At 38.1% G+C, this 13,667-nt stretch overlaps 1 protein-coding gene across 5 annotated transcripts in view; it reads right to left on the reverse strand.

The window, feature by feature from the left end:
- The window catches only part of LOC136031269 (putative leucine-rich repeat-containing protein DDB_G0290503), a 62,486-nt gene that overhangs the window by 6,416 nt on the left and 42,403 nt on the right, over positions 1–13,667 (reverse strand). For 4 of the 5 annotated variants that reach the window (XM_065710698.1, XM_065710699.1, XM_065710700.1 and 1 more), the window contains one exon: positions 10,369–10,427. The exons of the other annotated variant lie outside the window; for it this stretch is intronic. In XM_065710698.1, the coding sequence (XP_065566770.1) occupies positions 10,369–10,427 (59 nt within the window). The remainder of the gene's footprint in view (positions 1–10,368; positions 10,428–13,667) is intronic. 5 annotated transcript variants of the gene reach the window in all.

Here is a 13,667-nt window from a genome sequence, read left to right on the forward strand (position 1 = left end):
ATGACGTTTCGACTATGGATGAAATCTGACTTGGTGACGACCTTTGGTTTCAGGTGTTGGTACGTGGAGTGTAGGGAGGATCTAAGCTGTCGACTCTGTAGAAGCTGTGCGGGTGAGGCAAGGTTGTCTACCGGACTGTTACGGTACTCTAGGAGAGCTATGTATGGGTCGTTACCGCTATCCTTTGATTTTGACAGGATTCTTTTACATGTTTGCACGGATTTCTCGACGAGTCCATTTGCCTTGCGATATATTGGGCTTGAGGTCTTGAGTTCAATTCCCCAAGTTTGAGCAAATTCGTTGAATTTGTGCGAGAAGAGTTGGGCGCCGTTGTCGGATGTCATCTGCTGTGGTATCCAGAAGCGTGCGAAGTGAGTCTTGAGTTTGCCAATGATTGTTTCTGATGTTTGGTTCTGAAGTCGATCGAATTCGAAATAACGGCTGTAGTAGTCAACCGTGATAAGGAATTGGACTTTTTCCCATTCGAATAAGTCTATTGCTACATGTTGCCATGGTAGTGATGGTATTTCTGTGTTGATGATATTTTTTTATGGTCTTCTTGTGGTTGTAAAAGCCTTCGAATGTTTCTAAGTTGAAGGATTGAATGAAATACTTCTGTATCGTTTTTTGGATCTAATAATGAAAAAAAGAAGAAAGGGCTAAACCCATTTCATGCATTATGTCAAATATTAAGAAAAACATGAATTTACCAGTATTTGTGTGCACAATCCACTCTCGACCCCCTTCCATAAGTCACCTTGTTTCTGAAGTTTTTATGGCAGGTATAGGCCAGTTCTAATAGATTGGACACTTTGTTACCACATGTTCTTTAAAAGGGCAGATAATATCAGTATTTTTGCATTTTACTTTTTGGCTATACGCATCTAGCAAAGCTGTTACTTTTGAGGCTGGAGTGGTTTTCGAGCCATATGGTATTTCTCTGGTTGTTCAGGGCATGGTAGGCACATATGGTATTTCTCTGGTTGTTCAGGGCATGGTAGGCACATATTTCGCATTGTCCGACGAAGGATTCGATGTCGGCGTTCATGCCTGGTCAGTATACCAGCATCCTCGCGCGTTGCTTTGTTTTTTCAATGTCGAGATGTGCTGCGTGTAGCTGGGTAAGAGTTTCTGACTATTCTGATTATTCTCTGGCCTTTGAAAACTATTCCATCGACTTCTGCCAGCTCACTTCTTATGTTCCAGAATGCTGATGCTTCAACGGGACATGTTTTTCGAGTCGATGGCCAACCATGCTGCATGACAGACTGAAGAGTACTGAGTTGTTTATCATGTTTGGTCAGTTGACGGATTTTCCTGAGTTTGCTGTCGCTTACGGGCAGCGTCTTCATTACTGAGTGAACATAAGCTTCGATGTCTCTTTGCATCTGGAGGTCGGTGTTTAGGAGGTGTAGTCGCGAGAGAGCGTCAGCTACGGATATGTCGGAACCTGGGCTGTAGATGACTTCCAAGTCATACGGCAGAGTTTGGATCATCATTTTCTGCAGCCGTGTGGGCGCTTGATGTAGAGGTTTTGACAGGATGGTTTCCAGTGGTCTATGGTCGGTGGTGACCATTACCTTTCGCCCGTAGATGTAATGATGGAAATGTTTCAATCCATACACAATTGCGTACATTTCTTTTTCGAGTTGCGAGTAGTTTTGTTCAGTCTTGCTGAGAGCTCTGGATGCGTAGCCACAAATGTTTTCGTTGGTTGAGATCTCTGCCCCTAGTCCGTACTTCGATGCGTCGACTTTCAAGTCAACTGTGCGGCTGCTGTGGTTAAAGAAGGCTGGGTTTTATTGGCAATTTATTGTAATACTGGACTGGTAGCACGTTCACCTGTGCTCCTGTGTCGATTTTGAATTTTATACACATTTGCCCCTCAATGGAAAATTTGGCAAATGCTTCATCTTCTCTAGTGCTGTTCTGTATTGTGTACATGAACACTTCGTCTGTGTCGTCTGCTGTTTCAGATATTGCTTCACAGTCCTCCACAGTATGTACAGCTTTCTTTTCTGCACTTCTGCAAACCTTTGCAAAGTGGTTTGGCTTCCTGCATTTCGAGCAAGTCTTCCCCTTCGCTGGGCAAATATGGTTCTGTGAGTATGTTCCCCCGCAGAAGTAGCATTCTGGTTTCTTGGACTTGGGGTGTGGCCGACTTTTGGCAATGGAATCGATTTCCTGCTTGATTTCTCTGCCTTCGAAGGTTTTCAGCTGTGCTCGGGTTGTTTCGAATGCTCTACAAATGGTTACTGTTTGGTTCAGGGATAGGCTGTCTCCTACCGAGAGGAGTTCCTCACGCATTTTGGGATTGGCCACTCCACCCACTATTCTATCTTTTAGCATTTCGTCTTTGTCTGTGTAACCGCATGGTTTTACAAGGATTTTCAAATCGGTAATGTATTTGTCTATGCTCTCCTGCTTTTGGTCATGCTTTTGGAAGATGTATCGTGAGAAAACTTGATTTTTCTTTGGGGCTGCATATTCTCTGAATTTTGTCAAGTATGTATCAACGTCTTCTTTTTCAGCCTCGATTAGGTCAAATGTGCTGAAGATTTCTCTCCCTTGTTCGCCTGCCCAGATGAGAAGATATGCACATTGCTGTTTTGCTGTCTTTCCGGCAAGTGGTCCAATGAACATTAACTTAGCATGGTTTTCAAATTTAGTCCATTCGGATTCTAGATTATCCGAGCTCCAGTTGATTCTAGGCGTTTCTGCATCAGATCCCACTTCTGACACCATGTAGTATTTGGGTAGGATTGCTTGAAGTCTATTTATTCAAAACCCAAGCACCTATAAAAATAACAACAATAAGCTGGGGGTAAATAAACAATGCGCACACTAAGCAATTGTAAGCAAGCACAATAAGCTGGGGGTAAATAAACAATGCGCACACTAAGCAATTGTAAGCAAGCATTACTGCAATTAAGATCTGATTACCCGTTCGTAAGGTAAAAATACCTCATTTTCTCTAATTTTCCAAATTAACCCAGCCCCCCTAACTCCCCCAAAGAGAGACAATCCGGTGTAGTTATGTCAATCACGTATCTAGGACTTGTGCTTATTCTTCCCACCAAGTATCGTCACGAAATCTCTCCACTTTTAGCGTTTTCCAAGATTTCCGGTTTCCTCCTCTAACTCCCCCCAATATCACCAGATCCGGCCAGGATTTAGAATAAGAGCTCTGAGGCACGAGGTTTTCCTAAATATCAAATTTCATTAAGATCCAATTACCCGTTTGTAAGTTAAAAATACTTCATTTTTTGATTTTTCCAAATTACCCAATTAGGTCCCTCCATACTCCCCCAAAGAGAGCGAACCCAGTCCCGTTATGTCAATCATGTATCTAGGACTTGTGCTTATCCTTCCCACCAAGTTTCATCCACTCTAAGCGTTTCCCAAGATTTCCGCCCCCCTTCCTCACTCCCCCCAACGACACTGGATCCGGTCGGGATTTAAAATAAAGATCTGAGTTAAGAGATCCTTCTAAATATCAGATTTCATTAAGATCCAATCACTCATTCGTAAGTTAAAAATACCCTTTTTTTCTAATTTTTCCAAATTACCCCCCCCCCCCCAACTCCCCCAAACAGAGCAGATCCGTTCCAGTTATGTCAATCACTTATCTAGAAATTGTGCTTATTTTTCGTACCAAGTTTCATCCCGATCTCTCCAATCTAAGCGTTTTCCAAGATTTCAGGTTTCCCCCTCCAACTCCCGTTAATGTCACCGGATCCGGTCGGGATTTAAAATAAGATCTCTGAGATACAATATCCTTCTACATGTCAAATTTGGTTAAGATCCTATTACCCGTTCGTAAGTTAAAAATACCTCATTTTTCTAATTTTGCCGAAATAACCGTCCCCCATTTGCCCCCAGATGGTCAAATCGGGGGAACAACTATTTCTAATTGAATCTGGTCTAGTCCCTGATACGCCTACTGAATTTCATAATCCTAGCTTATCTGGAAGTGGACAAACTAGCAAAACCGGGACAGACAGACCAACAAACCAACAGAAATTGCGATCACTATATGTCACTCGGTAAATACCACGTGCCATAAAACGGACACATCCTCAAAATTAGGAGACAATAAGTGAGCCCTCGGGGATAAGGTGTTTCATTTATTTTAGAAAAGTTGGCAAAGTTTTTAAAGAACCTATTAAACTACTGTACCGTCGACTTTTAATGGTGACAACAAACAGCAACTGGTCCAAAAAAAAGGTAAAATTAAAAATTTATAAAGTCATTGAAATTGGAGGCAAAAAAGTTACACGTGATACGGTCAAGGCGATCCCAAATCAAATTGCATAGCTACAATTTCCATCCCATTTCAACTGTAAAAGAGATCAACGTTAAACTGTATTTGCATTTAATAGTGTAGATTGGCTCAAACAAAGTGTAAACAGATCTCCAAGAGCAGTAAAGGTTAGGTCTTGATCTTCCTCAGAAACTCCATGGCTTGATTTTCCTGAGGGCAGACCAATCAAAAAATTGAAGCTTTTTGTTTTTATCGTATTTGTCGATAGTTACAAGGGTCAAAATTGAGGCTAAACATTTTGAGCTTCTGTCAAGCCCTAATGTCCAAAAACATAAAACAAAAACATATGATTAAATAAAAATAATTATTAATCAGATTAGGACTCGTCATTCATATTTACTTTACAAGAAACTTAAATATTTGGCTAACCGGGTACTGTCTTTCATTTCTTAATAAACCCTTTTTCAAGGCTGTTCCACCATTCCTTGAAGCCAAGGAGGGCAAGAGAAAAACTGGCCAAGCCAAGGATGTCCATGAGGTAGGCACGGAATAAACTATACCCTCAAATAACTTTTTTTGCACACATACCCTTGTGATCAGGTCTGTCAAGATCAAAAATTAAACATAATAAAAAAAAAGGAACGTACAAGAGGTACACACAGGTAAAGAAAGGAAAACACAGGTATGGACATAACTGTTCTACTGTCACTTCTTGACGAATAGACTTCTAAGAAAAATAGAAATAAAATCAAAAACAATTTAATAGAGAAAGCTAAACAAAGATGGCCTCTCGACCAAGTTCAATGTTTTCTATGATCAAGTTTTGTTTCTAATACCTTGCCTCCTACATCTAAATTTCAGAAGCGTTCTGTCTTGGTGTCACACAATATTAACTAGATAATTAACCATTACAAGCAGTGGATCGGCTAAGCATGAGAATCGTGCATTTTTTCAAGACAGCATGAAAGTTGGTGGAATCGATCACTAAAACGCCGTCAAAATGTCGTCTAACGTTGCAAAATTGTCAAATAAGGTTCTAATAGCCTAAGAAAGTTTAAAAAATGCTACTGGACCCACTGGTCGTCTCATTTTTATCCTCAGATTAAAAGAACGTCGTCTAAATGTCAGAAAACGTTGCGAAAATTCAAATTGGATTTTAATAGCCTAAGAAAGTATTAAAATAGGTAAAAAAAAACGTTGCTGAATCTAGTGTTAGTTTCACTTTCACGCTCAGAGCATAAGAACGTCGTCAAAGCGTCACAAAACATTGCGAAATTTCAAATAGAGATTTGCTGATATATGAGAGTCAGTAAATTAAAGCCGTGGATGAGGCCTTATGCTGAAAATTCCTAGAACGGGAGGCAACGAATTAGGTGTCAAGAACGTCGTCAAAAAGTAGTATAACTTTGCTTATCTTAAAAAAAGAGTTTAGATAGGGCTTGAATAGGTAAAAACGAGCTTCTGAGCACACTGGCGAAAAATGATGCTCGGATCGGACAGGCCATTTTAGCATCGTGTTAGAGGCCATAAATCAGGATTGCAAACCTCATTTTTCTCAAAAATTGAAACGTTATCAGAAGCTCCTATTAGGTTGTGTGGGGTTCTGTGGATGTAACAAACGTAAAAAAATAAAACATCGGACATCGACTACACAAACTGATTCCAAGAATCAAAGTTATGTTTCAGAACGTTCTGGATATGCTGAGTAACATGAGTTCATTTTTTGAAAATAAAAGCCGAGCATCGACTATACAAACCGATTCCAAGAATCAAATCGCATTTCAGAACGTTACGTATATTCCGAAAATGCCAAGTAACGAATGCTTTTCGCAGTCAATTGGGTGCAAGAAGTGCAAGAAAGCAATTGGGTGAGTGAATCAACATTTGTATTACAATAACATATAGCCTAAATGATATTACAAAAAGATATCTTAGGCACTTAGAGAAAATTCATCATAATTGGCAAAAAGAGGTACTTAAAATCGCTTGAAAACGAAGCTTCATTTCGATTGAAATTTGGCAGGAAACAATAACTTTTTCAATAATTATATCAACAAAGTAATAATTTTATTAAGCACGAGCACATTTTCCGCTACATTTACATCTGGCGGTACATTACAGATTTTCTATTAACCATTTTCACCTTTGAACACAACCTCTTTTGCAATTGCACTTGGTCAGCTCCTTGCAGGCAGAAGACACTTCTGCTAAATCACTCCAATATGGAACCCATTTTCCACCTTTGTCTCGTTTCCATCCTCATTCTGAAGGATCAAGTTTAAATCAAGTCTATGCGACTGTAGCGAATTCCAAATTTTAGCTCAGAAAATAACGTATAGAATACTGAAGCATTGCTCCTCTCGTTAGAGGAATTTCTTCCACCGATTTGGCTTGGCTAAACAGGTTTATTGTTAGTCTCTTTGATATCAGCATCACAAGTCGTGCGGTCATACTGAAGGATTAAAAATCATTCGAGATCAACAGCAACGTCCATGTCAATGTCCTTGTCACATTCGGTTGCACTAGTCATCGATAAAGATATTTCGGGATAGATATGCCAAAGATTCCAGCTTGTAGCACGGCCAACGTTTGCAAATGAAGATGTGGCGTTGCAGCCAAGGAAGGTACGGAGCATTGGCAGTGCTTTTCATTTGGGAGTCCCAAGCTCCGCCGCGATGCAGTGTATTGGGATAAACTTGTGATTCGCACCAGCTCCAAAGAACATCCCCAATTCCTCGACATTCAAATCGTGGAAAAATTGAACCACCCAAACGAGAACATCCGCGAAAATCGACTGAACCATCAGGAACTTGTACCCATTATCACTACCTACCTTCGCGTGCAGAACAATGCGTATATCCGCCTCTTCATGTCCACAGGGACTTGAATTTCCACTATCGATCATTCGGTCAGAATACAACACAAGTTCTTTCCTCGTAGCAAATAGCTCTTGATCTTCGGGTTGGTTTCCTACAAAATTTCAGAAAGGAAGTCAAACAGCTCTTTCTTATTCTCATCAACCCACAAAAGGTCTTTCCATTTCGACTTCTGGGGTATTCTTGTTGTGAAGAAGCAGGAGTTCTAATCTCCGTTCCATGCTTTGTTCTTGTTCCAGATTGCATAGACTTCCTGTCCACGTCCCATACGACATCAAGTCTTTTGCTGCGCATGAGCTGAGATCGGATATACGGAATGAACGCGTCAACTGCGTAATCCCCAAAAGTTTTGTTTTCACCAGGGGTCAACATATGTAGGATGACTGCGCCATCCAAAATACACTGCGATCTAAACAGAGATAAAATAGATATTGTCAACTATGAACATGTTTCTTTACTTTCGAACAGCAGTGGAATGAGATCAGACAGTGGTTGTTACCTTAAGACTAAGCGGTTCTACACAGACTCCTTGCAGGGCTGTTCTCCTTTTTTATATAGGGATGAAACAAGTACTTTTACCTGAATAATTCATCGACAATCTAACACAAGCAATTAGTTGAAATCATCTTCGAATGGGTTTTTTAATTCTCTGATAACATCAGCAAGCTTCTTCACACCAACCAAAAACTGTTTCTGCGTATTTTCATTTTCGTCATGATGCGTAGTCGGACTGTTTTTCGTTCCAAAATACTAGAGCTCCAACTCTTCAATCAAATTCCCAATTTCTGGTCCAGCAACTAAAACTGGACTTCATTCCATTCCCTTAAGTACTTCATTCCATTGCTCGTATGTCTGATCAATCGGTATGCTAGAAAAGCGACTGCCCGTTTTCTGAATAGTGAATCTTCCCGGCTTGAAGTTGATTGGCAAAGATGAATGACTAGTTTCAAGAGCCAACATATCACGGACGTTTACTGAAAACTATCTCGCACCGTTTTTGCAGTCCATCAAGAAAAACTATGGCATCAGTTTCACCAGTGTTTCAACATATAGCTCAAAAATTGCCTCTCGAAACGACCACTCAATATCAATAGCTCGAAGTTCCAATAACACCAACTTCCAGTAGCAGAACTGGGCGGACTCGTTTGTCCGTTTTTATGTCCAAAATCTGAATGCATCTTCTTTCTCTCAAGTAACCACATTTGAATCAGAACTTATGTCATATGCACGCCTTTTACAGACATATAATGCACCTGCAGTGCATAACTGGTTCTAGATATGCTTGAAGCAACTCCGTATGAATGTGCTCTGCCTAGAGTAGCTGTCGCCCCATGCTATCAGCGACTCAGTCCATCTGCTTCCATGAAGAAGATATCCTACAGTCTTCAAAGTGGTCATTTCAATATATAAAAAGTCGACAAGTGCCACTATTTTGTCTTCACCGAACTGCAAAGAATTTAGCCTTTGCTGCTCTTTCATCAAAGCGTACAGTGGTTGATCTCAAACATCAATGCCCTTTTTTTGCCAAGTTTTGCACAGGTTAGGTCTCGTCCTAGGCTTTAATTTACTGACTTTACTATCAGCACATCGTTATTTGTTTCTTTGCGACGTTTATACGATGTCCTTATGATCTGAGCATAAAAGTGAGAGAGCGGTGGGCTCAGCAGCATTTTTTATCCATTTCAAGACCCTCCGGGCTATTAAAGCCCCATTTTAATTTGCGACGTTTTGCGACGTTTGGACGTCGTTCTTAAGATCTGAGGATAAAAGTGAGACGACCCACTGGTTCTACAGCATTTTTTATCTATTTTAAGACTTTCTTGGGCTATTAAAACCCCATCTGACAATTCACGACATCGAATTTTTTTGCTCCAGATCCAGGATTGTTCAGCGCTGTCGAAAGTAAATATCCACCAACTTTCATGCTTTTTTCTTCGTAGATTTAGTTAGCGATCTCAGTCAACTTTTGCAGTTGTATGCAAGGTTTGATGGTGACAGGTTAGGTTTTTAACCCATTTCTGAGATTTATAACCTAATCTAACCTAACTCAGCCTAACTTTAACTTTTACCATCAAAGATTGCACAAGACTGGAAAAGCTAATTCGCAAAGCTAATTCAATCCAAGTAGAAAAATAGTAATTTCAAAAAATCACCGGTGAATGTCGTCATTAACCAGATTTCGGACATTCACTGTCACATATGTATGTCTAGAGACGAATTCGCCCAGTAGACAACTTTTTGATAGTTCTAAGATAATTATCAATTCAGGATTTCTTTATCAAATAAACGCAAAGTAGAAACAATAGGGAAATTCTTTTCAAGACGGTGGAAATCAATTCAGTGGATATTTTGGCCCTATGTCCAAGGGCTGCCTTCAGCACAACACGAGAAAGAAAGAAAAATTTATATATATATACATACATAAGCTTACATTAAAATGTGAGTCCTGGTTGAACTTCGTTGAAGTAAGGATGCTGGGGTTGTTTTCAAAGTGTTTTTTTAAAAACATTATTAGTTTTAATTCTCACATTTTAATGTAAGTTTCTGTATATATATTTTTTTTTCTCGTGTTGTGCTGAAGACGGCCCTTGGACATAGGGCCGAAATATCCACTGAATTGATTTCCACTGTCTTGAAATAATTTCTCTATTGTTTCTACTTTGTAATGGTTTGTAATGGAAAGGCAGTGAAGTCTTCGTCACTGATTTCTTTATGTAGTTTTCTGTCCTTATTTGGGCCAAGATATTGTTTTGTGACACATAATGTAGAAACCGGCACTTGCTGTAACATAGTCTCTTTTATTCATTAATGCCTTGTTGTGGCCCAATGCCAAGCACTAACTGCTTTGGTTTTGTTGGTTTGTTTGCTTCCTATTCTTCCTGTTATTTCTTCCTATTGATTCAGTAACAGTGCCTTCCGTCTACCCGATAATAACAACATTCTTACTTTGTTACTTTCATAAAATTTACGTCTATTTGAGATTTAAGAGTGGCATGAACTAGTTACTTGCCGTAGAGGAACGGGGAGATAATACTTAAAAAGTAGCAGAGAAGTGAGTTGTTTTCTAAAGAATCTCAGGTATTGATTGCTAATGAGTGATTGACTGAAACAGAACCGTTACAACTGAATTAGAATACCCAATAAAAAGCAGAAACCGAATATTATATCCATATTTAGGTATCGATCCTTAGTACACTGCCATGAATCAAAAATTGAAATAAAACTCACTCTTTATTCTCCTGTTTCGCCGCTAGAATGTGTTTGATATTTTGCATCCGTGCTGAATCCTTAAAATAAAACTTAGATTCAATAATTTTGAACTCAGGACCAAAATATTTGAATTCAGAAAATAAGAACTTGAAGCATCTCAAAATTACAAGCTTAATTCCTTAGTACGTTTTACTCGCAAGTCAACGATATCGGCTAAAAGTTTTTGAGTAAAATATGGTAAAGTGGAAGTTTATAGATTACAGTAGTCATAGGCAGCGCGATAGTGCTGCCTATAGTAAAGAGCCATATGGGCACATTATATATAGGCCTATATATATATATATATATATATATATATATATATATATATATATATATATATATATATATATATATATATATAATATATAATAAAATAACAATTTATTTATAACCCACATCATAACAAGTTATGGCACTTGTGGAGTAACGTAAAAAAAAATTAAATACACTGCAAATAAAATACACTACAAATAGAAAAAACACTACGCTACAATGAGATTAACCGAACAGAAGGACCAAAGGATGATGAGGCGATAAAAGATAAAAAGCTGATTCCGATAACCTTCCATGCAGGAAGGCCAACTTTGTACTTATATCAGGAACATCAAACTTACGAATTATCTTACCATTGCTATACAAAGGGGGGGGGTAAAGTAAAAATTTACAATATCTGAAATAAAAAGTCCGAATCTGATTAACATCTTTTTTCTTTAGAAGGGGATAAAGACCAGAAATATAAAGGCCAGAATGATCACAGAATGTAGCATATAGCCTACCCAGTGCATGTCTATTATACTTCCCTCGATTAGCAACTATCTTGGAATAGCCCATTTGAATTTTCTTTTGAATATCACGAACAGTGCACTGCCATAGGCAAGAAATTGAATTAGTAACAGTAATACCTAACCACCGAAAGGCGGAAACAAAGGGTATAGAAAAACTACGACAAGCTAAGGGAGCATTAGAGGAAGTCGGACCATTAAAAACTAGAAATTCACATTTCTCAACAATAAGAGAAAGACCAATTTTAGAAAATAAACGTGAAACTTTTGAGACCATAAAGGAGAGACCTTGCTTATTTTTACACAAAAGTAGAAGATCATCACCACAAGCAAGATAAGAAACATCTGAGAGTACGATAAAATAATTTCATCTAATTTCATCTAAAATACCAGAAATGCACATTTTGAATATATTTGGTGATAAAACCCCTCCCTGTTTGACACCCCGACATAAACGGACAAACGGAGATCCAGATTTATGAATTCGGAGGAAAGAATTCTCATACCAAAAACGAAGAAGAAAAATGACTGAAAGATTTACACCATTATTAAAAAGAAAAAAAAACTTGACTGTGAACTACATTGTCAAAAGCTTTAGAAAGGTCCAAAATACATATATAAAGTGGCTACCCCTCAGCCAGCCTATTCTTAAGAGCGGAAGAAAGAACACGGTATGCATGTTGACAACTAATACCAGATTGAAACCCGAACTGATTCGATCCGAAATTCATATTTTCATTTAAATGAGGAATTAAGATATATTCAAGGATCTTACTCAAGTTACACGTAGTGGTTATAGGGCGATAAGATGAACATTGAGAAGGGAGTCTTCCCCGCTTTAGAATTAGTATTTATTATTAAAAAAGGTGGACATGATTGAACTTTAGTGTCCAAAAAGATGAAGGACATTCAAGTGAACCTTACAGAGAAAGTCGAGGGGATTGTTGAACTATACCACGCTTTCAACACATTATATTTAAGTACAAGCTTATAAATTACAATAATATCTAAAAAGACTGCTGTCAGAGTGCATACGAAATTTACTCACTATTACTATCTAGTAAAAAAAAATTTGAAGAAACCGGTAAAATAAAGTCTGAACTTGGAAAGAAAGAACCGAGGAGCCCTAAACGAATAATTTTCATGTAATAGTAGTTTTTAAAGTAAATTTTCTGCTTCATTTCAAATACTATTGAATCTAAAAGTGCAGTTGCTGTTTTGTTCCTTAAAATTGTTATCAAATTCCTCAAACAGGTAAAGCTTACAAAACCCTAATTTCCAAAAATGCTGCAAAAACTGCTACACACACACACCCCTGCTCCATCCCAATCTAAGCAAAATTTACCTCTAAGCCCTCCCAAGAAGCTGTCATTTCCCTTAAATATTTGCTTATGACATCCTCCGCCTATTTGGGGACAACCTGCTTTTCGTTTGGCCGTAGACCGTTCGCCAACAAGAAAAATCTTTGGCAATCTGTCATACTTCATCCGCAGAACGTTTCCCAGTCATCTTATCTTTATGCCGACGTTGAATATTTTTAGTTATTATTATTATTATTATTCAAAGATGCCCACAGGTGGGAAGACATAACATTGTCCCTCCCACTGTAGCAGCTAAAAGTGCAAAATTTTAAATCATTTTAATATTTAGCTTAGGGACATTTGGTGGTAAATTTGTCGAAGTATCAATTAATTCACTAGCTGATAAACACACCATTCGATTTAACGCCAAAAAACACCTACCAAAACAATAATTGCTACTGTGTATTTGTACCCCAATTCCCGGCAGGTAAATTTGGCATTATGAACAAACTATTGATGAGAAGAAGTACAGATATAATTCAAACTGACAAAACTTGTAATTTCGTATATAGGCTAGGGCAAATTCTAGACACAAAGGGGAGGGGAACGAGACACAATTTTAAAAATAGCAATTACTATACTCAGGAACAAAATTGAATGGCGAATCGGATGGTATGCTTATCTTTGAGCTAAAGAATTCAAAAAAGCCTCGGTAAACTAACCAATCAGGAGAGGTTTTAATCTTCAAGTCTTTCTAGAGTTTTATTTGGTCATTGGGTTTCTGTTAACTTTATGATGAATAAAAAAAAACACTACTCAAAATACAAATAGTTGCTTGGCTAAACATGAATAAAAGAAACTACGAGTAGAAAAAGCATGAAGATAGTATGAATAAAACTTGCTGTAAATCAGAGTAATGACAATCCAAAAGTTAAAACAAAACGTTTGGTTAGTACCAGATTAACCGAAAGTTGTATGGGGCTTGCTTGACACCATAAAAATGGAGAACATTCTTAAAGCTGATTTGAACATGGTCTTAGTCAATTTGTTCTTTATGAAATCGTTATTCCTTCAATAGTGAAGTTTTTTATTGTCATTTTTGCTATTTTTTGGCAATTTTTGGGGAAAACTCTTGTGGATGTGCAAAATTATGAACTAATCAAGTATATTAAATCAAATCCTCAAAAGCTTC

This window comes from Artemia franciscana, chromosome 9 (genome assembly GCF_032884065.1).
Source record: "Artemia franciscana chromosome 9, ASM3288406v1, whole genome shotgun sequence".
NCBI classification, from domain to species: Eukaryota; Metazoa; Arthropoda; class Branchiopoda; order Anostraca; family Artemiidae; genus Artemia; species Artemia franciscana.